At 57.1% G+C, this 27,694-nt stretch overlaps 1 protein-coding gene across 1 annotated transcript in view; it reads left to right on the top strand.

Annotated features, from left to right (window-relative positions):
* The first annotated feature begins 6,890 nt into the window (after positions 1 to 6,890).
* Positions 6,891 to 27,694, top strand: part of AAK1 (AP2 associated kinase 1) — a 90,954-nt gene continuing 70,150 nt past the window's right edge. The window contains exon 1 of the mRNA XM_054174918.1: positions 6,891 to 7,570. Coding sequence (XP_054030893.1) covers positions 7,408 to 7,570 — 163 coding nt within the window. The 5' untranslated portion in view covers positions 6,891 to 7,407. The remainder of the gene's footprint in view (positions 7,571 to 27,694) is intronic.

The following is a 27,694-nucleotide window of genomic DNA, read 5'->3' as shown; positions in this document are numbered from 1 at the left end:
AGGCTCCAGGGAGACCTTAGAGCTGCATTTCAATACCTGAAGAGGACCTACAGGCAGGCTGGGGAAAGCCTGTTCAGAAGAGGCTGTGGGGATAGGACCAGGGGCAGTGGTTTGAAGCTGAAGCAGGGCAGAGTTAGGTTGGACATCAGGAGGAAGTTCTGCACAGTGAGGCTGGTGAGTCACTGGCACAGGCTGCCCAGGGCTGGGGCTGAGGCTCCATCCCTGGAGCCATTCAAGCTCAGCCTTGCTGTGTCCCTGGGCAGCCTGCTCCAGTTGGAGATGTCCCTGCTGAGTGCAGGGGGTTGGACAAGATGCCCTTGGAGGATCCTTTCCAACCCCATGCATTCTATGATTTTAAGACTAATTGGTACCATTTATCCCCAGACCTTGGGGCATTCTCCAACTCCATGGAGAGGCTTTCAGTGGGGGAAGGTCCTGGTGTCCCTGGGGAAGCTGTAGATGATTTGTGGTAGAAGCTAAAGCTGCCTTCCCCAGAGCTGCAGGCTATGAACTGCTACAGCACTGCTGCCAGCAGCCCGAAAAGCATTATTAGCCCTAACTCTCACTTAATGGGCTTAATGAATGTTTACTGCAATTAGCATACAGATAGTTCTGAGGAGGAAATGAGGAGCTTTCATTTTTCCCCCCTTCTTAATTAATATCTGCCTCTGTGTAGCTTTATCTCATTTAGCTGTTCCGTGATCTGGCTGTAAAACCCAGCTCTAGGGGATGGGACCAGAGCTGGGCCTGCCCAGCTATGGAGGCTTCCAAGACACACTCAGGTCCTTCATCCTGCCACTGCTGGGTCAATGTTGGACTTGATGATCCTAAAGGTCTCTTCCAACCTGAATGATTCTATCCCAGAAGCTCTTGGCTGGGGCAGTGCTTGGAGGGAGGGAAGCAGGTTAGGCATCTGGTGCTGAAAAGCTGCAGGAGCAGGGCTGCTGCACAAACCACTGAGGAGCAAGGGATGGCAACAGCACTGAGAACAGGGCCCAGTCCTTGCTCTGCTCGGCACTGGTGAGGCCACACCTCAAATCCTGGGGTTAGTTTTGGTCCCTTCAATCCAAGAAGGACACTGAGGGCTGGAGCAGGGCCAGAGAAGGACCACAAAGCTGGGAAAGGGTTAGGGTGAGGGTCCCTGCTGGTGAGAAGCAGCAGAGGGACTTAGGGGTGTTTAGTCTGCACAAGAGGAGGCTGAGGGGGAGACCTTATTGCTCTCTACAGCTCTCTGAAAAGAGGTTAGAGCCAGGTGGGGGTTGGGCTCTGCTCCCCAGTCTCAGGTGATAGAAGGAGAGGCAATGGCCTGGAATTGTGCCAGGGGAGGGTTAGGTTGGAGATGAGGAAAAATTCCTTTGCTGCAAGAGTGGTCAGGGACTGGAACACTGCCCAGGGAGGTGGTGGGGTCCCCATCCCTGGAGGTGTTCAAGAATCCTGTGGCCATGGCCATGGTTTGGCGGCCATGGTGGTGCTGGGTTGCTGGTTGGGCTGGATGCTCTCAGAGGCTTTTCCAACCCAACCCAATCTCTGATTCTATGAAGTGTGTGTGGTTGATACCCTGAACGGCGGCAGACGGAGCGGTGCCTGCCGGCCAGGGCTGCAGCCGAGAGCAGGGAGCTGCGGAGCAGTTCTCCACCGCTCGGCGCGGCCAGGAGAGGACACTGCGCCCTCGCTGTTGCGCTGCTCGCAAGAGCCCTCCCCGGAGCCACGTTTTGGTTTAGAAAATGCTGAGCTGTCCGGAAAGTTTGACCAAGTGGGATGCAACTGCTTTAATCTGCTTCTTCCTGAGGCCTGCTTCGGGACGAGCGGCTCAGGGAGACGCCGTGCAGGCAGTCGGCTCCGCCGGGCTCGGGAGTTGTGACCTGACACCGAGGGGTTAGGCAAAGCCCCAGCCCGGGGTCTGGCACTGACAGTGTGAGACTGAGGGAACTCTGCAGTGGGACACATCTCTGAGCAACCTGCCGTTGTTTCAGGCTGAGCCACAAGTACCAAACCATGCCCCGGGCTGCAGCCAGAGCAGGGAGAGCAGCAGCACAGGGAGGGGATTCTGCCCCTCTGCTCTGCTCTGCCCAGACCCAACCTGCAGCACTGCCTCCAGCTCTGGGCCCCCAGCACAAGAAGGACCTGGAGCTGCTGGAGAGGCTCCAGAGGAGGCCATGAGGATGATCAGAGGCTGCAGAACCTCCCCTGTGGGGCCAGGCTGGGAGAGTTGGGGCTGTTCAGGCTGGAGAAGAGAAGGCTCCAGGGAGAGCTCAGAGCAGCCTTGCAGTACCTGAAGGGGCTCCAGGAGAGCTGGGGAGGGACTTTGGATAAGGGCTGGGAGTGCCAGGCTGAGGGACAATGGCTTTGAGCTGGGAGAGGGGAGACTGAGACTGGAGATGTGGAAGAAATTGTTGATGATGAGGGTGGGGAGAGCCTGGCACAGGCTGCCCAGGGAGGCTGTGGCTGCCTCCTGCCTGGGGGTGCTGAAGGCCAGGCTGGCTGAGGCCTTGAGCAAGCTGTGCTGGTGGGAGGTGTCCCTGCCCATGGCAGGGGGTTGGCACTGGATGATGTTGAAGGTCCCTTCCAACCCAGCCCATTCTGTGAGTCCATATGCGTGGACAGGACAACAGAAATGAGTAGAACTGTTGACGCTCCAGAAGGGAGAGACACCCTCCAGCAGGATCTGAACAGGCTGAAGGACTGGGCCAGCAAGAACCTTACGCAGGTTGGAAGGGACTGGTGTAGGGTCTTGCAGCTGGGAATACAGAACCCAGGAGTGCAGCTCAGACTGGGATCCAGCTGGGTGGAGAGTAGCCTTGGGGAAAGCGACCTGGAGGTTTCTGTGGACAAGAAAGTCAACCTGAGTGAACAGTGAGCTGCAGAGGTGAAGAAAGCCAACAGAATGCTGGGTTGCATCAAGAAGGGCATTACCAGCAGAGATAAAAAGCTCATCATCCTACTCATTACCAACAGGGATAAAGAATCACAGAATCAAGAATGTTAGAAGTTGGAAGGGACCTCCAGAGATCAGCCCAGAGATCAGCCCAAGGCCCTGCCAGAGCAGGGTCACTCAGGGGAGTCTGCACAGGAACACATCCAGATGGGTTTGGAAAAGTCTCCAGAGCAGGAGACTCCACAAACTCTCTGGGCAGCCTGCTCCAGGGCTCTGTCTCCCTCACACCAATGAAATTTCTCCCCATGTTGAGGTGGAACCTTCTGTGTTCAGGCTTGAAGCTGCAGTTCCTTGTCTTACTGCTGTGCACCCCCAAAAAGACCTTGGCCCCCTCCACTTAACACCCACCCCTCAGATATTGATATTGATCAGATCCCCTCTCAGCCTTCTCTTCTCCAGACCAAACAGCCCCAGGGCTCTCAGTCTCTCTCCACAGGGGAGATGCTCAAGTCCCCTGAGCATCCTCTTGGCTCTGTTAGACTCTCTCCAGCGGGTCTCTGTCTGGGGAGCCCCAAACTGGACACAGGATTGCAGCTGTGGTCTCATCACAGCAGAGCAGATGGGGAGAAGAGCCTCCCTAGTCCTGCTGGCCACACTTTCCTTGATGCACTCTGGTCATTGGCCCACTCCACTCAGAGCTCTCAAGCTGCTCCAGGGGAGGTTTAGGCTTGAGATGAGGAGAAAGTTCTTCCCAGAGAGTCATTTGTCATTGGGATGTGCTGCCCAGAGAGGTGGAGGAGTCCCCATCCCTGGAGGTGTTCCAGAGGGGATTGGATGTGGCACTTGGTGCCATGGTCTAGTCATGAGGTCTGTGGTGACAGCTTGGACTCGATGATCTTTGAGGTCTCTTCCAACCTTGGTGATACTGTGATACTGTGAACTGCTCAGACCACACCTGGAGCACTGCCTACAGCTTTGGTCACTGCTGTGCAACAAAACCCAACCAAAGAAAGAGAAAATACATGGACAGGCTGGAAAGTGTCCAGAGAAGGGCCACAAGGATGATCAGAGGACTGAAGCCCTGCCATGTGTTGTAGGCTAAGGGAAATGAAGAGTTAATTGATACAAACCAGAGGCTAGAGAGTCCCAGGGGGCTGGGCAGATGGTCCCAGGGTATTGTAATCTGTTATTCCATTCCATTTTCCTGTGTTTCTCGTTTTTAGGCAGTGCACAGCCAAAGCTCTCTCTCTTCTCTCCACCTTGGGACATGTGCTGTTATCTTTTGGGGGGGGGGAGGTTTTTTTTTCTCCTAGCCTCAGCTGGCAGCAGTTTGATCTGTACAGGGCAGGGAGGCTCTGCAGAGGGACTTGCATTGATTGGATCCATGGCCAACGTTAACAGGAGGAGCTTCAACAAGGCCAAGTGCCAGGGCCTGCACTTGGGGCACAATCACCCCAAGCAGTGCTGCAGGCCTGGGGCAGTGTGGCTGGAAAGCTGCTGGCAGGAAGGGACCTGGGGGTGCTGATGGACAAGCAGCTGAATGGGATCCAGCCAGGTGGCCAAGAAAGCCAAAGGCCTCCTGGCTGGGATCAGCAATGCTGTGCCCAGCAGCAGCAGGGAGGGCATTGGCCCCTGGCACTCAGCTCTGGTGTTCAGTTTTGGAAACTGGCACAGGTTGCCCAGGGAGGTGGTGGAAGCCTCACCCCTGGAGGTTTTGAAGGCCAGGCTGGATGTGGCTGTGAGCAACCTGCTGTGGTGTGAGGTGTCCCTGGCCATGGCCTAGTTTAAAGCCCTCTCAACCTCTCTGGGCAGCCTGCTCCAGGCCCCAGCACCCTCACACCAAACAAGTTTCTCCTCATCCTCAGGTGAAACCTCCCAAGTTCCAGTTTGTTCCCCTTGTCCTGTCACTGGGCACCACTGACAAGAATCTGTCCTCATCCTCTTGTCCCTTGCCCTTTAGTTCTTGCTAAGCACAGGTGGCTGGTGGAAGAGCTGCTCCAATAGCCACAGGGAAGAGGCCTGGTGGCTCAGCAGAAAAGCAGCTGCAGTGAGGCACTTTTAATTCTGTGCTGAACATTCCCAGCATCAATGTGACCTGACCATCCTGGGAGCCTCATGCCTCTTAAAAGCCTCAGACACTGGGGGAAGGAAAACAATTAGTGCTGCCTACAGGGCTGCTGATGCAGTCTTGCTGGCATTGCTGGAAGCCCATGGCAAGAAGAAGGGCACTGCAAAGGGGCAATCTTTTTGCTGTCCCACAGGAAGCAGAGCTTGCCCAGCCTGTCCCCCTGGGGCAGCAGGATGCCAGACAGGACAGAAGAGGCATGGGGGAAATGGGAGCGTGTGCTGCTTTCCTCCTCTGCCCCGTCCAGTGGGGAGGGAGGAGGGCAGTGCTGGCATGGAGGATGACTCTGGCAGCTCCTCAGGGTTCTGTACTCTCTGTCTCAGGCTGAGAAAAATAATTTTTGCCATTTTAATGTTTCCTTCTGCTGTCCAAAATCCCAGCTCTGGCCTTCCCTCTTCATGGAGAGAACAGAATAGAATAGAATAGAGTAGAATGGAATAGAATAGAACAGAACAGAACAGAATAGAATAGAAACAAAACAGTATAGAATAGAATAGTAATAGAAACAAAACAGTATAGAATAGAATAGAATAGGAATAGAATAGAATAGAAACAGTATAGAATAGACTAGAATTGGAATAGAATAGAATAGAACAGAATAGGTTAGAACAGAACAGGAATAGACTAGACTAGACCAGAACAGAACAGGAATAGAGTAGACTAGACTAGAATAGGAATAGAATAGAATAGAATAGAATAGAATAGAACAGAATAGAGTAGAATAGAAATAAAATAGACTAGACTAGAAATAGAATAGAATAGAACAGAACAGAATAGAATAGATTTGAACAGAACAGGAATAGAATAGAACAGACTAGAATAGAATAGATTTGAACAGAACAGAACAGAACAGAATAGAATAGAACAGAACAGAATGGAAGCCAGCTGGTGCAGATGCTATAAGCTGGGAAGAAATCTCCTGATTCCCCAAGGGAAAAAAGAGGCTGAAAAGAACCCAAAGTGCATTTAAAAGGAAATTTCAGGAGTTTGAGCCGAAGTAAAAACCCTTCTGAAGCCTGCCCCAAGTGCTTTGTGCTCCTCAGAGGAGTCACAGCCCTGCCTGCCAGCCTCTCACTGCGAGCTGCATGAGCTGCTGGGGTGAGGAGGAGGAGAAAGGTGGAACTTAGCAGTGAGGAAAGGTGGCACTTAATAGTAAAGGAAGGTGGAACTTAATTGCAAATCCGAGGCGCAGGCTTCACAGAAGCTGCTGCCGGGTTCAGAGCCCTCAGCCTGTGTGCAGGGCTGGGGCCGCCCGCAGCCTGAGTCTTCTCGGAGGCTCTGGCACCGGGCGCCAGCAGGCCCCGTGTGAGGACAAGCCTGGCACCTCAGCTCAAGGCCAGGATGCCGCAGCCTGGCGCTCGTGTAATGCTGGTAGGGAAGTGCCAAGTTTAAGCGCAGAGCCTGGAGAGTAAACGCAAGCCGCCAGGGCCGGGCGCGGGCCGCGGCCCCTCGCTGGCAGGATTGCTGCGGCCACCCCTCACGGGGCGGGGAGGCTGCGGCCCACGGCTCCCTCCGCGGCCCCGCCGGAGCCGCTGGGGGTGCTGCGAGAGACCCCCTGGCAGCGAGGCCTGCCGCACGGCCCCGCCGAGCCCGCGCCCCCCGCCCGCGCTGGCCGTGCCGCGCTGCATGCCGGGAGTTGTAGTTCCCGCCGCTCGCTGAGCGGCACTCGCCGCTACCCAGCGTGCCCTGCGCGGCCGGGCCGCGGCCGCCATTCCGCCTGCCCTTCCGCCCGCCCGCCCCCGCCGCCCGCCGCAGCGCTTGGGTCTCTCCGCCGCGCCCTGGGGCGAGGCAGTGGCGGCGGCGCTCTCCGGCGTCTCCGCCGCCGGTGGCGGTGCTGCGAGGGGCGGCCCGGCCGGGCTGCCGGCGCTGCCGGGGGCGGTGCTCCCGCCGGGACTTCCTGTGCCAGCCCATTTCCTGGTCGGATGGGGCCGGCTGGGGGCGGCGGCGCTGGGGTCGGTCCCTGACGGGCTCGGTGGCCGCCGGGAGCTCCGCCAAGCAACGATGCGGGCCCCGGGCCCTGAGCGCAGGCGGCCCCCGCCGTGACTCGCCGCGGGCAAGCCGGTGGGGCTGCGGCAAGGCCGGCCGGCCCCGGGTGCCGCTGCGCGGGTGCATGGAGGAGGCAGCCCCCGCCCGCAGAGAGGTACCGGGCAGGGGGCCCTGTCAGGGGCCCTATCAGTCGGGGCTCCCCTGAGGGGGCTGCGGCGGCCAGGCCTTCGCCTTCCCGCTGTCCCCGCTGCGGTTTTGCAGGCGTGAGTCCCCCGGAGAGCGCCGCGCCGGCTCCGCTCGGCCCCGCCAGGCGGGCGGCCCCGGGCCCCCCTCAGCCGAGCGCCACAAGGAAGGGGGCTCGGGACCTTAAAAACAGCATCGCCCCCACAAGCGGGCAGCCGCTGCCGCTGTCTCCTGAGAAATGAAGAAGTTTTTCGACTCGCGTCGGGAGCAGGCTGGCTCTGGCCCTGGGTCGGGCACCAGCGGCGGCGGCGGCAGCAGCAGCGGCCCCGGCAGCGGCTACATCGGTCGGGTCTTCAGCATCGGCCGCCACCAGGTGACGGTGGACGAGGTGTTGGCGGAAGGTAGGAGCCCGGTGCCTTTCGCGGAGCGCTCTGCCGCCGCTGCCTGTTTTCCTGGCGGGGCTGGAGGGGGAGGCCTCGGCCGTGTGCCTCCCCCGCGCTCCCCGGTCCCGCACGCTTTGTCCTTGGCGGAGCTGCCGGCCAGGGCCATCTGCGAGCTGACATTTTTGGGCTCCCGGTGTGCAAACCCGGGGCGGGCTTGCTGGGTCGGGTTGGGTTTGGTGTTTTCCTGAAGCGCTTGGGAAAGGCAGATGATTGCAGGAGTTGGTTGTTTCTTCACCTTCCTTCAACTGGGAGTTATTTTAAAAGGGGAAAAAAAAACCCCAGACAAACCCAGAGCTGTCTGTCAGGGGTTTGGTGCAGCTCGAGGTGCTGTAAATAAAGCAGGCAGAGGCCTTCACTCTTAACTTTGTCTTCAGTTGGTTGCCTCCTTTCCTACCTTAAGCAGAGAGGATGAGAGACTTGGAGTAAATCCCTTGTAGCTGTATCATGCACATAGGCTGAGTCGAGCTGGCTGTGATCTGGGCTGAGGGCTTTGCAGGGGAAGCAGTAATCCCAGTTGCTTCTTTTAGTGGTTTGTTGGGGTTTTTTCCCCCCCCGAAACAAGACAATTAAAGAACTACAAAGGAGCAGCAGGGATTATAAAACTCTCTACGTGTACAGCCCTGGTGGGGCAGCAAGCTGCTGGTGGTATTGTTTTAATTGCAGCCAGCACTGCTGCTGTGACTATCGTTTTACACTGCGTTTGTTTGGGCTCTGAGGAACCTCTGGAATGGCTCTGGCTGGGTAACCTTAGCCTCGACCTTCAGGGAGGCCTCTTTGGACCCGCTCCTGGCCCTCTCTTGCACAGCATCCTTTGCAGTTTCAGTCAAAACAGTGTTTTGTTTGGCCCTTGTAATTGCTAAGCAGAGGGGAGCTGCTGTGTGAGAGCTGAGTGGGAGGCCCCGTGTTGGCTTTCACAGAAATAGCCCTAAAACGGGAAAGGGACTCTGTGTACGCTCTGTGCCTTCAGGTTTGCAGAGAGCCACCGCAGGGAGCGGGGAAGCAGGTCTGGGACCATCTTTCAGATGGGGTTTCTGATAGCTTTTTGCATGCTGAGCTGAGAGCAACCCCAAAGCCAGTCCTTCAGCTAGTAACCCAGAATGATTTGCTTGCCTGACTCAGAGCCTGCAATATGGCTTTGCCTTGCCTGGTGTTTCCAGGGCCCTTTTGGCCCTAGGAGCTTAGGAACTGAGTGAGCTAAACCTGAGGAGCTGTCAGAGGCTTTTTTTAATGCAGGTTGGCCTCATCCTGGTGACAAGGCAAAGCAGAGGCTGTTTTTGCTGATGAATAATCCGTTGGCAGGTTCTGCCCTGGTGCTGACAGCAGCAGGAGGTGAGCCTGTGCTTCAGCTCCAGGCACTGAGGCTGGGAGGTGGCAGCCCAGGCTGTGCAAGAGAGGTTTCTCCCCTCTGTACCTCACTGTTGTGGAGCAGTGCTGCTTGTGAGAGGCTTTTCCCCATAACTCCAGGCTTCTTGGCTGGCCCCTGGGATGGTCTGGCTGCAGCTCTTAGAGTTGTGTACACAGGCTCAGTGAGGTGCTGTGGAGCAGGGGCTGTGCTCCCTTCCTCAGCAAGCTGTGAGGCTAAGGGGGTTGTTCCTCACACAAGGGCAACAAGGCTGGGGAGGGGTCTGGAGCACAGCCCTATGAGGAGAGGCTGAGGGAGCTGGGGTTGCTCAGCCTGGAGAAGAGGAGGCTCAGGGGTGACCTTCTTGCTGTCTACAACTCCCTGAAGGGAGGTTGTAGCCAGGAGGGGGTTGGTCTCTTCTCCCAGGCAACCAGCACCAGAACAAGAGGACACAGTCTCAAGCTGTGCCAGGGGAAGTTTAGTCTGGAGGTGAGGAGAAAGTTCTTCCCAGAGAGAGCTGTTAGCCATTGGGATGTGCTGCCCAGGGAGGTGGTGGAGTGACCATCCCTGGAGGTGTTCAAGAGGGGATTGGATGTGGCACTTGGTGCCATGGTTTAGTCATGAGGTCTGTGGGGACAGGCTGGGCTTGATGATCTTTGAGGTCTCTTCCAACCTTGGTGATAGTGTGATCCCTGGGGTGGGAAGTCTGAGCTTGCTCTGTGTGGTGAGCAAAGCCTCCAAGAGGACAAGAGCAAGGTGGCTTGGAGGCTTTGCTGGAAGTGCCATTGCCTTGGTGGGGCACCTGGGGAGTCAGCGTGGGTCAGAGGTGCTGCAGCTTTGCACGCTCCTGGCCTTTTGGTGAGGCTCTGAGAGCTCCCCAGGGCTGCTGAGCAGCCTTTCTGCCTGACTCAGCTGGAGACCTGGGCAGCTCTCTGGCAACCTGGTCTCTGCCCTGCTGACGTCTGAGTCCTCAGCTGGAAAAGTTTGTTTTGTATCTGCAGTGAATTTTGGTTGTTCAGCAGTGTGGAAAAGGCAACTTGTGAAGTCTTGGCTGTTTCTGCTAAAAGGAAAAGTCCCTAGGGAAGCACTTTGGAGGAGGAGTATCCTGTCTGGAAAGGAAACATCTCTCATCTCCCTTGCTTTAAGGAGAGGCCAGGCCTGTGTTTTGGTGCAGCCCAGAAAACAAATGAGAGGGGGGAGGGGAACCCAAAAAGCCAGAGTCTCTGAAATGCTGATGGATGGTGTGGGGGAGACTGCAAGCCTGAGGAGCTGGTTGAACCAGAACTTAGGAAGTGTTGGGTTTTACCTTGGTCTGTCAGAGCTGTGACTTGGTCACCCTCAATTCTGCTGAGCAACCCTGCTGAAGGTGCCTGGCCAGGCTGGGCCTCCCCTGCAGGAGCCCCAGGGTGTGCCAGATGTCTGCATGTGCTCACAGTCTCCTGGGTAGATTCCCCAGCATATACACCCCTGTGGAAATAGTTGTCTGGATGCTCACTCCTCTGAGAGGGGAAGAGAACAGGAAATAGAATAGACCAGGTTGGAAGAGACCTTCAAGATCATTGAGTCCAACCTATCACCCAGCACCACCTGATCAACTAACCCATGGCACCAAGCACCCCCTCAAGTCTCCTCATGAACACCTCCAGGGATGGTGACTCCACCACCTCTCCAGGCAGCCCATTCCAATGGGCAATCACTCTGTGTAGAACTTCTTCCTAACATCCAGCCTGAACCCCACCTGGTGCAGCCTGAGACTGTGTCCTCTTGTTCTGGTGCTGGGTGCCTGGGAGAAGAGACCAACCCCCACCTGGCTACAACCTCCCTTCAGGGGGTTGGAGAGAGCAATGAGGTCTCCCCTGAGCCTCCTCTTCTGCAGGCTAAGCAACCCCAGCTCCCTCAGCCTCTCCTCACAGGGCTGTGCTCCAGACCCCTCCCCAGCTTTGTTGCCCTTCTCTGGACACCTTCCAGCAGCTCAACCTCCTTCCTAAACTGAGGAGCCCAGAACTGGACACAGGACTCAAGGTGTGGCCTAACCAGTGCAGTGTACAGGGGCAGAATGACCTCCCTGTTCCTGCTGGCCACACTGTTCCTGATGCAGGCCAGGATGCCATTGGCCCTCCTGGCTGCCTGGGCACACTGCAGGCTCATGTTCAGCCTACCATCAACCAGCACCCCCAGGTCCCTCTCTGCCTGGCTGCTCTCAGCCACTCTGCCCCCAGCCTGTAGCACTGCCTGGGGTTGCTGTGGCCAATGTGCAGAACCTGTCACTTGGATGTGTTCAATCTCCTGCCCTTGGACTCTGTCCAGCCTGTCCAGGTCCCTCTGCAGAGCTCTTCCCACCCTCTAAGTGATCAACATCTGCCCCCAGCTTGGTGTCATCTGCAAACTTACTGATGATGGACTCAATGCCCTCATCCAGCTCATCAATGAAGATGTTACAGAGCATGGGGCCCAGCTCTGATCCTTGGGGCACACCACTGGTGCCTGGCTGCCAGCTGGCTGTGGCACCATTCACATTCCTTCCTGCTGGGAGGAAGTGGATGGGAAGAACCCAGGAGGAGCCTGAGTGGCTGTCTGTGGTGTCACCCTGCTGGTGAATCAGTGTTTGTTTGTTTACAGGCAGTATATTGCGAGAGGTGATTCTTAGCTGAGACTTTGTCTTGCTCTGATCCTTATAATAGCACAAATAATCTCTTGAAAAATTCCCCTCCCTGTTTCCCTGAGGATTAGCTGCTGTGGGAGGTCAGCACTGCTGGCCTGAGAGCTCTGCAGGGCCGTGGTTAAACCCAGGAGCATCGTGGTGGAGTTGCAGTCTGGGCTGAGGGGGCTGGGGGCTGGCTGTTGAGGTGTCTGGGCTTTGGGGAGCTGTGCTTGTGTTGGTGACTCAGGCTGCTGTCTTACTGCTGTGCTTGGGAAAAGGAACCCAAACAGGGTGAGCACATTGGGTGCTGCTTATTATTTCTGCCTGTATGTAGGGGGGGGAAATCCCCCCACCAAAAAACCCCCAGCCCAGCCTCCTGCCTGGAGCCATCAGGAGGAAGGTGTCCCTGTGCTGAGGGGCAAGGCAGCAGGAACACTTAGCAGTCAGAACATCCAAGGAGTTTGTGGCATGCTGCCTGTGTGGCACAGTACCACAAGCCCCATGTGCTCCTCTGAGCTAGCCCAGCATCCTCCACTAGATCAGGTTGCCCAGAGCTCCTCTGAGCTAGCCCAGCAAGGGTCAGGACTGCCCCAGCAGCCCCTCCAGGGAAAGGAGTTTCCCCAGAATCACAGAGTAGCCTGGGCTGGAAGAGATCTCCAGAGCTCCTCCAGTCCAACCCCCCTGCACCCAGCAGGGACATCCTCCCCTAGATCAGGCTGCCCAGAGCCCTGTCCAGCCTGACCTTGAATATCCCCAGGGGTGGGCCTTCAACCACCTCCCTGGGCAACCTGCTGCAGGGTTCCAGCAGCCTCCTGGGGCAGAACTTGTTCCTCGCATCCAATCTCAATCTGCTCTGCTCTCATTTCAAACCACTGCCCCTGGTCCTATCCCTGCAGGCCTTTGGGAGCAGTCCCTCTGCAGCCTTCATGTAGCCCCCTTCAGGTACTAGAAGGTCACTGTTGGGTCTCCCTGCAGCCTTCTCTTCTCCAGGCTGGACACCCCCAGCTCCCTCAGCCTGTCCCCACAGCAGAGCTGCTCCAACCCCCAGTCATTTTTGTGGCCTGCTCTGGACTCTCTCCATCAGGTCCATGTCCTTCCAGTACTGAGGGCTCCAGACCTGGATGTGGTGCTCCAGGTGAGGTTTCCCCAGAGCAGAGGGGCAGGATGACCTCCCTCCAGCTGCTGGCCACACTGCTTTAGAGGCAGCCCAGGCTGTCACTGACCTTCTGGCCAATCTGATGAGCTCTGTGCTTGCAGTTTTGCCAGAGGGTGCTGCACTGACCCAGGTGTGAGGCTGGTGGTGGGATGTCTGAGCTGGTCTTTGGTCTCCTTCCAGCCAGAGCCCCCAGCTGTGTTTCCTCAGGCCTGTGACAAGGCCCTTCTTCAGCTGGCAGCCTTTTCCTGCAGGTGCTGCTTGCAGTCTCGTCCCCTTGAGCTGTGGCAGCCAGGGGCTTGGGCTTTAGTGGCTGCCAGGTCAGCTCTGAGTGTTTCTGGTGCATGCCTGGGTGTGCTGCTGGCCAGCCTGTCTGTCACAGCCTCCAAGGGCAGGCGTTCAAAAGCCAGGCAGGAGCAGCTCCAACTTACCAGCTCTGCTTTTCACTCTGGTTTGGGCAGATGGAGGCCTTGGGAAGGTTTCATTGTGATTTCCTTTGGCAGACCTGCAGGCCCCCACGGCTCTGAGGAGCTTGGTAAGGCTGTGAAGTGGGGCAAGGTGGCCCCTGTGCTGCCTGAAGGTGTGGTGGGGCTGATTGCAGAGGGCTTCTGTTGGCCCCTGCCTGGCTTCCCCTCAGCACCCTCTGTCCCTGGACTGTGCAGCATTGTAACCTGAAGCCACTAGAACTACACCTGAGCTGCTTCTGAGGCTACTTCACTTCAGCACAAACCCCTCTGGAGGTCAGTGTTGCAGACTGATGGCATTCTCAATCCCATTCCAGTGTGGTTGGGTTCAAGACATCACTTTGAAGTACATTTTACCAATCCATAGATTCACAGAGTGCTTTGGGCTGGAAGGGAGCTCAAAGCTCATCCAGCTCCAAGCCCCTGCCATGGGCAGGGATACCTCCCACCAGCCCAGGCTGCTCAAGGCCTCAGCCAGCCTGGCCTTGAACACTTCCAGGGAGGAGGCAGCCACAGCCTCCCTGGGCAACCTTCCTTCCTCATCTCCAGTCTAATTACTGCTTTCTAGCTTCTGCCCAGTGCCAGCTGCTGAGCAGTGCCATTTGGATTAGGAACTGCACTCTTTCTCCTCCTGGAAGGAGCCATGTGATTCATGTGTGTGCCCCCTCCACTGCTTTTCCTGTGCCTTGTGTGAGGCAGAGCATGTCCCCTGTGCTCTGCACTGCTGGGTAGGCTGTGGGCAGAGCACTGTGTGGGCTGTAGTGGATGCACAGGGCAGGCACGCTGGTGGAGAGCCCGAGGGGAGCGGTGTGGTGAGCGCTGAGGTGTCTCAAGAGCTTTGGTGCTTTAGCAGCACAGGGCAGAGCGTGTGCTGTGTGCCCAGGTGGGAGTGGGAAGGGAAGGCAGGGCAGGGGGTTGTGTGGCCCAGAGGCTCCCCCTGCCTGGCCTGGCCTGCAAGCTGTGCACAAGAGGGGGGGGGAGCAGGGCCGGGGTGGTGCCCGGGGCTGGCTGGGGGCTTGCGCAAGAGCTGCGTCGGCTCCCACCGCGCTGCCAGCCCCGGGGGGTCAGGGGAGGATGAGCTCTCTGCAGGCATCTTCCCAGCACAGAGCCTTCGTGGGACAACAAAGCAGGGTCTAATTCCAGCAATCCTGCATGAAGGTGTCAGCAGAAGAAAGCTCTGGCTGGGGTCTAACTAAGCCTGGCCTTGCAGCTGTGCTCTGGTGGCTGTGTCTGAGGAGGTTACTGACTCTGGCTGCACCACCAGCGATGCCATTGTGGGTCTGAGGGGAACATGCTCTGCCAGCATGCTCTCCCTGGGCCTTCTCCCCTTTGCACAGGAGCTCATCAGCAGTGGAGGGGAGCGGGTGGCAAGCTACAAATGTGCCCAAGGCAGGCTGGAATCCACTTTGGGTTTAGCACTCGCTGCCCTCTGAGCTTGCCCAGCACGTTAACCATGGCTGCTGAGGGGTCAGGAGTGACTCAGTGCTGCACACTGCACTGGGGCTGGAAGCTGCTTCCTTTGAAGGTGACTCTTTCCCAGTGATTTGGACAGGCTGAGGCTGTGCCTGTTGGAGCAGCAGCCTGGCAGCTGCAGGACTTGCTGCTGCTCTTCTGGAAGGTCACAACCAGTTGGCCTTCATTTGTACCAAGTAAGTGCTTGCTGCTGTGCTACCTGTGGAAGCACACAGGCAGCCTCTGAGAAGGAACATGCCACAGGCAAAGGCTGTTTACAGGGGAGCTCCCTTTTGATCAGCAGAGGTAGCTGAACAGGTAAGTGTCCCAAGGATGCTGTCCTTGGGGGGGAGCAGCTCAGGACGTCCTTGTGGCCATGCTGTGCTGCCAACACCCCTCCTTGCATCTGCTGCTGGCATTGTGTGAATGGAGGAGCAGCACTGGTGGTGGTTTACAGGCACAAGGAGAAGATTTGGAAGGGCCTCAGTGAAAGACAGTTGCAAGGTAACTGTCTCTGGTTTGTGGCTTCTAATCAGTCTGCAGGTGGTTTGGGTGTCGTTCAGGGGTGACCCTTGCAGAGTGAGGTCAGTGCTTGGGACTGGTGATCCTGAGGGTCTCTTCCAAGCTGAATGTTTCTGTGGTTTCTCTGCTTATGGAAACTTCCCTTTGCTCCTGATGTGGGAGCCCCAGGGATTGCCCCTGCGTGCACAGGAGGTTCTTGTTAGCTGCCTACAGCATGAGGTAGTGGGAGGAAAGCAGAGGAGAGCTGAGGCAGCTCCTCTGAGGTGAGGAGCTCTCCCTGCCCTTGCCAGAGTATCTGGGCCCTGGCAGGGGATGTGCTTAGGGCTGCTGGGCAGTGATGCACTGAGCTGGGCAGGTGAGGCAGTGCAGAGAGTGTGTGGCCAAGCTAGGGAGCGATCCCTGGCTGTGCAGGGGGAGTGCAGGGGCTGCAGGCTGTGCTCTCCCTCTCAGCAGGCTCTGCTGCTGGCACAGGTGTGCTGGGCCCTGAGTTCAGCCTGCTCTGTGGCAGAGCCCCTGCTGCCATGGAGCCCCCCCTGTGCTGCCATGGAGCCCCTGGGCCATGTGTCACAGCACTGCATGAAGGACTCTGCTGGAAGAAGATGCTGAGAGCATCTGGTTTGCTTCATGCTTTTGCAGAAACAAATTCCAGAGCAGTGCTGGGTGAGCTCATAGATTAAAAATAAAGCAAGGCACCAGCAGCTGAGTTCCCCCAGCACAGCCTCTGCCTGCCTGTACATCCAGCCCTCAGCTGAGCTGGAAGCTGGCTGGGGCAGTGCTGGGAACAGGTAGAGCTGACCTTTGTCTGTTCCCTGTTAGGAACACGCTGGGTTTGCTCCCTGTTAGGTGCTTGGGGGGCTGTAACAGGGAGGTGACTCCAAAACATGCCTCTGTGAACTTCTGAAGCTTCTGGCCTGCTGCTCAGGGGAGGTGATGGTGAAATGTGTGTGCTGCTGAGCCTCTCTGCCCAGATGATGGATGTCTGGGGCTCTGGCTCTGTCACTCCTGTGAGGTAAATGATGCTTGCAGGGCTGACATGCTCTTGCTGCACAGCTCTGATGGCAGCAGCAAAGAAGCCTGGAGCTTGGCTGGGGGAAGTGCAGAGCTCTCTGGGCTGCATGCTGTGGCATCTGGGCCTTCCCTGCACACCAGCTTCTGCTCAAAGCACCAGAGCAAGCAAGAGGAGCCCTTGGCTTGCTGGGCTGCCTCTGGTTTTGTGGCTTTGCTGCTTTCCTGGGTCTTGCCTGGCAGCTACTCACATGTTGCAGCAGTGAGTGATGGAGCACTCAGACTTGCAAAACGTTTGCAAGTCCTTAAATGAGCACAAATAACCTGTGCTGAGGTGAGAGCAGCGTGGATGTGCAGACCTACTGCTTCATGTCCCGGTGGGGACAGCCTGGGAGAGTTGGGGCTCTTTGGCCTGGAGGAGAGAAGGCTCCAGGGAGACCACAGAGGAGCCTTCCAGTACCTGAAGGGGCTCCAGGAGAGCTGGGGAGGGAAGGAGATGAGCAGAGGGAAGCATGGGTGGCTCAGAAGTCCTTTTCTGTAGGATCTCTGTTGCTTTGACTAAGGCTGAGAGGCCTGGGGCTGTTCAGCCTGGAGAAGAGGAGGCTGAGAGGGAATCTGACTGATGTTTATAAACATGAGGGGTGGGGGGCAAGGGGAAGGGGTCAGGCTCTCCTCATCGGTGCCCTGTGACAGCATGAGGGGCAAGAGGCACACACAGGAGTCCAGGAGTTCCACCTCCAACGTGAGGAGAAACTTCTTTGGTGTGAGGCTGCTGGCCTGAAGCAGGCTGCCCAGAGTGGTTGTGGAGCCTCCTTTGCTGGAGGCTTTCAAGAGCCACCTGGATGCTTTCCTGTGTGCCCTGCCCTGGGTGATCCTGTTGGGCAGGGCTTGGACTGGATGAGCTGCAGAGGTGCCTTCTGGCCCCTGCCAGGCTGTGAGCTGCAGAGGTCCTTTCCAATCCCTGCCATTCCGTGCTTCAATGTCTGGAGTCCTGCAGCCTACAGGGGAGGTTCCTGCTGACATTCCCCAACACCAGTGGCATCCTGGCCTGCATCAGGAACAGTGTGGCCAGCAGGAGCAGGGAGGTCATTCTGCCCCTGTACACTGCACTGGTTAGGCCACACCTTGAGTCCTGTGTCCAGTTCTGGGCCCCTCAGTTTAGGAAGGAGGTTGAGCTGCTGGAAGGTGTCCAGAGAAGGGCAACAAGGCTGGGGAGGGGTCTGGAGCACAGCCCTGTGAGGAGAGGCTGAGGGAGCTGGGGTTGCTTAGTCTGGAGAAGAGGAGGCTCAGGGGAGACCTCATTGCCCTCTCCAACCCCCTGAAGGGAGGTTGTAGCCAGGAGGGAGTTGGTCTCTTCTCCCAGGCAAGCAGCACCAGAACAAGAGGACACAGCCTCAGGCTGTGCCAGGGGAGGTTTAGGCTGGAGGTTAGGAAGAAGTTCTTCACACAGAGAGTGATTGCCCTTTGGAATGTGCTGCCCAGGGAGGTGGTGGAGTCACCATCACTGGAGGTGTTCAGGAGGAGGCTTGATGGGGTGCTTGGTGCCATGGTTTGGTTGATTAGGTGGTGTTAGATTGGTTGATGGGTTGGACTCAATGATCTTGAAGGTCTCTTCCAACCTGGTTTATTCTATTCTATTCTTGCTGCTCTCTACAACTCCCTGAAGGGAGGTTGTAGCCAGGCAGAGGTTGGTTTCTTCTCCCAGGCAGCCAGCACCAGAACAAGAGGACACAATCTCAAGCTGTGCCAGGGGAGGTTTAGGCTGGAGGTTAGGAAGAAATTCTTCACAGAGAGAGAGATTTGCCATTGGGATGTGCTGCCCAGGGAGGTGGTGGAGTAACCATCCCTGGAGGTGTTTAGGAAAAGACTGGATGAGGCCCTTGGTGCCATGGGTTAGTTGATCAGGTGGTGTTGGGTGATAGGTTGGACTTGATCTTGAAGGTCTTTTCCAACCTGGTTAATTCCATTCTATTCACCTCTGTGCCTTGTGTCCCTCTTGCAGTGTGGGGAGTGCCAGCAGCGTGCTGGTGGGGAGCAGGGGACGTGCCTGGAATATTCCCTGGGGACTCCAGGTGCTGCCTGCACTGCTCAGAGCTCTGAGCTCGGCTCTTGGGCTGTGTGCTCGCTGCAGCCCTGCCACAAGTTAGTGAGTGGGAAGTGGCACAAGAAGCAGACTCCTGGTGAGATCCTGCTGGCCCTTGTGTTCTGTTTTATTGCTTGTGTTTGTAAGGGAATAGAAGTGCCCCGAGGAGCACCGGGGGGTGGCTTGTGGGGTGACAAAGGGTGAGGGAGGGGACAGCACAGGCAGGGAGGGGACAGCACAGGCTTGTCTCAAGCTCTGCCCTGGGGGGCCCTGACTGTGTGTTCCTGGCAAGAAAAGTTCTGCTGAAAGTCAGAGCCTGCCTTTTGTCCTTCACTTGTTGCTTTGCAGTTAGTGGGTGAACTCAGCAGCTTGCCCCTCCGTTTCTGTGCCCTGCTGCCAGCTGTGGGTTGAGCTGTTGGGCTGTGCCTGCACTCCACACATGTGAAGGCCTCCCCCTTGTAGGGGCACCCAGCTTGTGGCTCTGTGTGGCTCTTCCCCTTCCCTGCCAAGCAAGCAGCTGCTGGAAGGAAGGCTCGTCCTACAAACAGGAAACTGAAGCTCATGAAGATGTAGTGAGTTGATCAGGGCCCTGCAGAGAGGCAGTGCTGGAGCCTGGTGTGCAATGCAAATGGGAGCCCTTGGCCGGTGCTCTAACCAGGCTGCCATCAATATTCATGGCACCAGAGCAGTGAGGAGCTCTGAGCGTGGGGCAGGGCCCCTGTCACCTCCTGCAGCCGTGGAACAAAGGCTGGCCCTGCTCCTGGGATGAGCCTGGCTGCCCCTGGCTGTGCCTGCTGAGGCCCAGACCTTGTGTGTGGTGCTGAAAGCCCTTCATGTGCTGCTGCTGCCTGGGGAGACCCCCCTGCTCCGGGGGAGGAGAGGGGAGGGGGGAGACCCCCCTGCTCAGGGGGAGGGGAGGGAGGGGGGAGACCCCCCCTGCTCAGGGGGAGGGGAGGGAGGGGGGAGACCCCCCCTGCTCAGGGGGAGGGGAGGGAGGGGGGAGACCCCCCTGCTCAGGGGGAGGGGAGGGGGAGACCCCCCCTGCTCAGGGGGAGGGGAGGGGAGGGGGAGAGGGAGACCCCCCTGCTCAGGGGGAGGGGAGGGAGGGGGGAGACCCCCGTGCTCAGGGCAGGCTGCTGTAGAATCACAGAATGGTCTGGGTTGGAAGGGACCTCTGAAGGTCCAGCATCCTCTGCAGTCAGCAGGGCCATGCCCAGCTCCATCCTGATCTTGGGGCTGATTGCCACCCAGAACGTGCTGAGGGTCTGCTGGTGTGCAGAGCCCCCAGGGAGCACTCTCAGCCTTGCTCCCCCAGCACTCCCAGGACATGAGAGGATTAAAGAGCCACTGGAGCCTCTGGAACTGGAAGCGGTGCTATTTCTGGAGTGGGCCAGATGGTGGTTTCCTACCTCAGGCTTTTGTTTTCAACTTGATAAGGAGGCACTTAGGTTGTACCTTTGGGAGCTTTCTGCTGTGGGGCAGGCTGGAAGTGCTGATAGAATCCATCCAAGATGGGCCCCTGAGCAGTGGTGGCAGGGCAGCTGAGGTGAGCATCCCATCTCCAGTGCTGCTGAGGCTTGTAGGCAGCTGTCACAGGGCTGCAGGTCCTGGACCCCTGGACCAGCCAGGCACATGTGTGCTCATAGCTCTCCTTCCTCACCCCTGCAGATGTGGAGACCCTCAAAGCCTTGCTACAATCAGTGTTTCCCTTGGCTGAAGGATGGCTGCTGTGTGCTCCTCACCATCCCCAGTGGCCTGAGTTCCCTCTCTGGAGGGCCAGCAGTTACCTCTCTGTGCTTGGTGTGCAGGGAGGAGTTGAGTTCAGTGCTGTCTTCAGGGTTCCATCAGCATCTCCTGGGCCAGAGGAGTGTTTTGTAGCCCTGAGGTTGTGTGCTCCTGTGAGGCAGCACTGCAAGGTTCCATCAGCATCTCCTGGGCCAGAGGAGTGTTTTGTAGCCCTGAGGTTGTGTGCTCCTGTGAGGCAGCACTGCAAGGTTCCATCAGCATCTCCTGGGCCAGAGGAGTGTTTTGTAGCCCTTAGGTTGTGTGCTCCTGTGAGGCAGCACTGCAGGGTTCCATCAGCATCTCCTGGGCCAGAGGAGTGTTTTGTAGCCCTGAGGTTGTGTGCTCCTGTGAGGCAGCACTGCAAGGTTCCATCAGCATCTCCTGGGCCAGAGGAGTGTTTTGTAGCCCTGAGGTTGTGTGCTCCTGTGAGGCAGCACTGCAAGGTTCCATCAGCATCTCCTGGGCCAGAGGAGTGTTTTGTAGCCCTTAGGTTGTGTGCTCCTGTGAGGCAGCACTGCTGTCTCCTTGTACTTGGTGCATGGAAGCCCTGGCAAAGCTGAGGCCTGGGTTGAAGCAGAAGCAGCTGTTTGAAGCAGACCTCCCTGCACTGCTGGCAGCTCTTTGGGTCTGGTGTCAGCTGTAAGCTGAAGCTCCTCCTGTGCTCTCGAGGGGTTCTCTCAGGCTCCTGTGTGCGCTGGGGCCGTCTGGGTGCTGCCATAGCAATCAATCCCACATCTCAAACTTGGCTGTTGCCATGAGCTCTTTGAATCCTTGCATAATTGCTTCCCAAGAGGAGTTTGCTGTTGCCATAGCGCTCGGGGTCCCCTGTAAGCCCCTCTTGCCTGCAAGCCCACTTACAAACTAGTTTTAGGCCAAGCTGGATCTTGCTTTCTGCTTCCCCTGCCCCTCCAGCTTACCCCCTGCGGTGTGCTCCGGAGCTGTGCTTTCCCTCCTGCCGAGGTGATTCACCACTCCCTCGCTGTTCCAGGGAAGCTCTTCAGCTGCCTGCCTGCCGCTGCTGCAGCTTCTTGCTGGCTTTGCAGTTCCACTCATCCTCACTCCAAGCCGGTTGTGCTCTGCAGCACGTTTGTGCCACTGCTGATCTTTCACTGGAGAGGAGGGAGGTCTGGGATGCTGTTAGCAGCTGCTTGGGGGAACAGCAGCTGAGATGTGCTTCAGAGAGGGCTGATTGATCACTAAACAAATGATGGCTTTATTATTTTCTCCATTCAAGCTGGGAGTTATTCATCAGCCAATAATTTCTCTCTCTCTTTTTTTTTTTGGGTTGTTTCAGCCTTAACAGTGGAAGTTCAAGGACTAAAATAGGCACAATGGAGAGGGATTGAGTCTGTTTGCCAAGTAATCTACTTGGAGGCAGAGTATCTTGCTGCATAGTAATAAAGTGCTGCTCCACCAGCTCTGGGTTCCCAGGTCTGCCTGTCAGGGAAGAGCTGAGCTGGATGCTGAGGGCTGTGGAGCTGAGCACATGCCCAGCAGCTCTCCCCACGTGAGCACCTCAGCTGGGGAGGCCAGCAGCTTCCTCAGCCTCTGCTCAGCTGCTGTTTGGGATGAGATTGCTGTCACAAATGCTGGGAGGCTTTAATACCCTGAAATGAAGGTATCCAGGCTGTGCTCTGACTGCTCTGGCAGGCAGGGTGGGATGCCAAGCCACTGCTGCCCTTGCAGCAGAGCTTTGGAAAGGGAAATGCAGAGTTCCTGCATGGTTTGGATCTTGCCCACTGAGTGTGTTATGCTTCTAATAGGATGTTGCATGGCAGAGATGAATTTCCTTTCCTTCCCCCCTCTTCTCCTTTTTCTCTTCCCTCCTTTCTCTGCTGTATTCTGATTTACAGCTTCCCTTTTCTTGAGCTGGCAGGGAGTTGAAGGGGAAGGATTGAGGAAAGGCTCTTAAAGATGCTGGAAGATGCAGAGAAATGCAGCTGAACAGCATTAAATGAGAGCTATCCAAATGAACCCTAGGAGGGGGTGAGGAAGAGGCATTTGAAGCTTCCTCCATGGCATCCATGCAGGGCAACTGCCTGTGGTTATATAAACATCCTGGGGCTGCCTGTGGTGGTGAGTCACAGCTGGTAACCTGAATGCTCACCCTCAAAAGCCAGCCAAGCCTTGCCCTCCTCAAGTAAGGATTGCTGAGGGCTGTGCTGCTCTGGCTGGTGGTGTCCTGCTGCCCAGCTTGGGCCCTGGTGGCTGTTGCTGCCCCACCAGCCTCAGCTGTGGCATCCTGCCTGCTTCACGTGTGCCCAGGAGAGGGTGGAGCCTGCACATCTAAATCTGTCTTCTCATGGCCTAGATATTGCAGAATGACACTAAGCAAGGGCCCTGTAATGATGTTGGTAATGTTGGATAATCACATTAGGACTTGGCTCTGGCAAATCTGTGCAGGGCTGCCTGTGGGCCTGCCTCACGCTTCTGGAGAGCCTGCCCTGCCAGCTCTGCAGGAGCTGGAGCCTCTGTGTCACCTGAGGAGTGCTCCTTGCCCTCCTGGATTCATAGATGCATGGAATGGGTTGGCTTGGAAGGGACCTCAAAGATCAACCACCCCCCTGCCATGGGCAGGGACACCTCCCCCCAGCACAGGCTGCTCAGGGCCTCATCCAGCCTGGCCTTCAGCACCTCCAGGCAGGAGGCAGCCACAGCCTCGCTGGGCAGCCTGTGCCAGGCTCTCCCCACCCTCATCGTCAACAATTTCTTCCTCCAGTCTCAGTCTCCCCTCTCCCAGCTCACAGCCATTGTCCCTCGTCCTGTCACTCCCAGCCCTCATCCAAAGTCCCTCCCCAGCTCTCCTGGAGCCCTTCAGGTACTGGAAGGCTGCTCTGAGGTCTCCCTGGAGCCTTCTCTTCTCCAGCTGAACAGCCCCAACTCTCCCAGCCTGGCCCATAGGGGAGGTTCTCCAGCCCTCTGCTTATCTTGGTGCCTCCTCTCCAGCAGGTCCATGTGCTGGGTGTTGTGCTGAAGTCTCTGTGGTGGTGGTGAGGGCCTCTGGTGGAGCTGTGAGCTGCTTTCCCCAGTCACTAGTGAGAGGAGCTGCCAAAAGCAGAGCTTCCCCTGCACACCTCAGGCTTTGCTGCAGTGTTGGCTGTGGGTCTTTGCCCTCATGGTGTGTGTTTGGTGTGTGCAGAGCACTCTGGAGAGGTCTTTGTGCCTGGGTTTTTTCCCTACCCCCTGCCCCAGGTCAGTTGTGCAGCAGTTGCCTGTACCCAGCACAAAGCTGAGGCAGATGCTGGGCAGGCTGTGCTCAGCATGGAGCTGCTGACAGATTGGTGCTGGCCAGCAGTGGGAACTCCTCTTCTCCTGAGCCAGTGGGACCTGTGAACTGTGGTGCTCCTCTCAAGTGTACTCTCTGGAGACCACCTTCCTGCCAGCTCACTGTGGGGACAGATTCCAGCAGCTGGTGTTGGGGGTTGAGGGCAGAGCCTCAGGCCAAGACCTTGAGAGCTCTGGGGGTGCAGGACCCCCCTGTGTGTGTGTAGCTCACCCTTGTGCCTGTGGAGCTCTGGGGGTTCTGTGAGTGTGGCATTCAGGGGCTGCAGCCCCCCCTGGTGTGTGCACAGAGCCCTGGGGGTGCAGGGATCCCCCTTGTGTGTGGAGCTGTCTGCCATGCTCTGCCTGTGTGAGATGGGAGCACTGTGGGCTTGTGACCTTCTCTGCTCTCAGAGCTGCTGTTGGTACCAATGGAAACGAGGTGAGCATAGAATCTACCTTTGTTGCATGGCTTCACAGAATCCCAGTGTGCTTTGGGTTGGAAGGGACCTCCAGGGAGCATCCAGTCCAACCCCTTCCCAGGGCAGGGTCACCCAGGAACACATCCAGGTGGGTTTTGAAATTGTTCAGAGGAGACTCCACAACCTCTCTGGGCAGCCTGCTCCAGGAGTGTGGTCTCCAAGCCCCTGCCCTGGGCAGGGACACATCCCAGCAGCCCAGCCTGCTCAAGGCCTCAGCCAGCCTGGCCCTGAACACCTCCAGGCAGGAGGCAGCCACAGCCCCCAGCACTGCTTCCCTCTGGCAGCAGGAGCAGGCCTTAGCTGGGTGAAGCAGTTGTGTGTACTTGCTCTGCAGGGGGGAGGGCAGCTGCTGCTTTTGTGGGGCTGCTGCCCAGCTGGCTGGGAATTGGAGCTGGTCCTGCACCAGGAGGGTGCTGTGCTTGGATGTCCTGAGATACAGAATGGTAGAGGTTGGAAGGGACCTCCAGAGCTCATCCAGTCCAACCCCCTGCCAGAGCAGGGTGACCCAGGGCCAGGCCACACAGGAGCACAGCCAGGTGGGGCTGGAAAGTCTGCAGAGCAGGAGACTCCACAACCTCTCTGGGCAGCCTGCTCCAGGCCTCCAGCAGCCTCACACCAAAGATGTTTCTCCTCATGGTGAGGTGGAGCCTTCTCTGTTCAAGTTTGTATCCATTGGGCCTTGTCTCATTACTGTGCACCACCAAAAGGAGCTTGGCCCCCTCCACTTGGCCCCCACCCCTCACATACTGACAGAGAGGCCTGGAGCACAGCCCTGGGAGGAGAGGCTGAGGGAGCTGGGGTTGCTTAGCCTGCAGAAGAGGAGGCTCAGGGGAGACCTTCTTGCTCTCTCCAACTCCCTGAAGGGAGGTTGTAGCCAGGTGGGGGTTGATCTCTTCTCCCAGGCACCCAGCACCAGAACAAGAGGACACAGTCTCAAGCTGTGCCAGGGGAGGTTTAGGCTGGAGGTGAGGAGAAAGTTCTTCCCAGAGAGAGTTGTTAGCCATTGGGCTGTGCTGCCCAGGGAGGTGGTGGAGTCCCCATCCCTGGAGGTGTTCAAGAGGGGATTGGATGTGGCACTTGGAGCCATGGTTTAGTTAGTCAGGAGGTGTTGGGTGAGAGGTTGGACTTGATGATCTCTGAGGTCTTTTCCAACCTTATTGATTCAGTGACATTGATCAGATCCCTCTCAGCCTTCTCTGCTCCAGACTAGACAGCCCCAGGGCCCTCAGTCTCTCTCCACTGGGGAGAGGCTCTCACAACCTGTGCTTGTGGCCCTTGGATGCTTCCTCTAGTTAAAGGCTCTCCAGGAATGAGATGAGAAGCTTCATTTCCTGCAAGCTCAGCTTAGCTCAGAGCTCTCTTGACTTTCTGTAGCTGTCACTCAGTGTCTTTGGGGCATGAGTGCAGTGCAGTTCCTGATCTTGTGCTTCCTGAGCTGCTTTCCCCCCTGCTTGCTGTCTCACCCAGGGAGATGCAGCTTTCAGCTGATTCTTCTGATTCTTTGTGCTTGTCTCAGGTTTCCTGCTTTGAAATCTCAGGTGTCCTTTGCACTTCATCCAGGTGCTTCCCCTCCTGTTCTGAAGCTGTGATTTGCTCCCACAGCCACTTCAGATGCTCAGGACATGGGTGAAATCTGAGTGGCTGTGACCAGTGCTCCTTTCCCAGGAGAAGCTCTTTCAGCTGAAGTCAGTGCTTTGCTTTTTTCCTTTGCCCTCAAGATAACTCTCCAGTGTTCAGCCTATTTAATTGGTGGTTGATGCTTCAAGATCTGGTTTGATAAGTTTCCCAGAGCAGCTCTATCTCCCCTCCACTACAAAGCCTTTTAAAGTGCTATTTAGAGGCAGTGGAAGCAGCTCAAAGGAGCAGACCAAGCCACAGCTGAAAGCTTTGTGAGCCAACCAGAACCTCCACTGCTTTTGGCTGTGTCTAACTCCCTGTGCAGGTGGATGTGGTGAGGTGAGGCCCTGAGAGCTCTGCCTCTTGGAGATGAGCCTTGGGGAAGCTTCCCAGGGACTGCTCCCATGCATGAGAGGCAGCCTGGGGCTTGGTTTTCCACAGGCTTTTAGGCCTGGCTGGAGCACAAGGACTTGGGTCTGTGTCTTTTGGAGCCCTGCAGCTGAAGCACTGCACACAGAGCTCAGTTTCTGTCCCTGATGCAGAGAGTTCATCCTGGCTCGTTCCAGACCCTGTTGCAGGAGCTGCTTGGGGCAGGCCTTTGGGGCTGGAGCAGTCCCTTCAGCTTGGCTCTGCTTTGCTTCAGCAGAAGTCAAGGGACTTAAAAATAAAGCAGCTAAGTGCAGCTTGGTATTTCCTTTGAGGTAACAGTCTGGGCTGAGAGCAGACCTGTTTGCTTTAGCCTCATAATCTGCTGCTCTCAGCTGGAGAGCCTGCTGCCAGGGGACAAGGGCTTGTTTTGTTCTCCCTCAGAGCTGGGCTCTGTTCCTGACACACGTGTGCACACCCAGACAGGAGCCTGGCTGCAGGGACACCAGGCCCTCTGCTTCCCCAGAGACTCCCCACTTGGTCCTCTTGCCTGCAGCATGTCCTGCACTGCTCTTGTCACTGCCACCTCCAGAGAGTCCTTCAGGTCATGCTTGGAGCTCTGGCTTGCTGTCCATGAGCCTGTTCTGGCCAAGTCCCTGTGTGCTTGAGCTCATGAGCTGTTGGCACAGCTTAGCCTAAGTGAAGGAAACCTTCATCTCCCCTCTACTCTGCTCTGGTGAGACCTCACCAGGAGTACTGCATCCAGTTCTGGAGCCTCTGTTACAGGAAGGATCTGGAGGTGCTGGAAGGTGTCCAGAGCAGGGCCACGAGGATGCAGAGGGCTGGAGCTGCTGTGGAGTCAGACTGGGAGAGCTAGGGCTGTGCACTCTGGAGAGGAGGAGGCTCCAAGGAGACCTAATTGTGGCCTTCCAGGATCTGAAGGGGGCTGCAAGAAAGCTGGGGAGGGACTTTTGAGGGTGTCAGGGAGGGATAGGACTGGGGGGGATGGGGAAAAAAAACCAAAGGGGGAGATTGAGATTGGCTGTGAGGAAGAAGTTGTTGCTCATGAGGGTGGTGAGAGCCTGGCAGAGGTTGCCCAGGGAGGTGGTGGAAGCTTCATCCCTGGAGGTGTTTGCAGCCAGGCTGGATGTGGCTGTGAGCAACCTGCTGTAGTGTGAGGTGTCCCTGCCCATGGCAGGGCTTGGAACTGGCTGATCCTTGAGGTCCCTTCCAGCCCTGCCAGCTCTGTGATTCCATGATTCATTTTGTAGCCTGCATGGTGGGAAGCAAACCTCAGTTGTGTCCCTGTGCTCCTGAGAGGTGAGGCAAGGCTGTGCCTCTAGGACAGGCTGTGTGTGTGCTGGGCCTGCAACTCCAGGGTGAATCATCTTCACTGGTATGGATATCAGATACCATGGAAGCACCCTGATGGCACCAGAGGGTTGTGGAACTGGGTGGGAGAGTGAGTCAGAGGCATTAATTAAAGCCCAAAGCCCGAGTGTCACCAGCAGCAGCACACCACCATGTAGTAATTAACCAGCAGAAGGCAAACAGCAGGGAGAGCAGGAGGCCAACCACTGCTGCCTCAGGGCTTTTTGTGCCAGGGAGGCTGGAAAAGCCACTCCAATACCACCCCCAGCTGGGGAGGAGGCTGGGAAGAGCCTGACAGTAGCTGTCTGTGGTGTGGAGGCTCAGAATCTGGGGTTGAAATGAAGTCAGGGGAGAGTTTCATGAAGCCTCTGGCAGGAAGGCTGCCACCAGGCTGGGGAGAGAGCAGCAGAGCCTGTGCAGAAGGTGTGAGCAGAGCAGGGGGAGAACAGTGAGGCAGGAGTGCCAGGAGGCTCTGTGGGCATTGTCAGCCCTGCCTGGGAGAGGCTGAGTCAGCTGAAGCCCAGGCTGGGTTGCTGGT

This window comes from Dryobates pubescens, chromosome 31, assembly GCF_014839835.1.
Source record: "Dryobates pubescens isolate bDryPub1 chromosome 31, bDryPub1.pri, whole genome shotgun sequence".
In the NCBI taxonomy this organism is placed as follows: Eukaryota; Metazoa; Chordata; class Aves; order Piciformes; family Picidae; genus Dryobates; species Dryobates pubescens.
The sequence above is the reverse complement of the archived record's forward strand: the minus strand, read 5'-3'. Positions and strand labels throughout refer to the sequence as shown.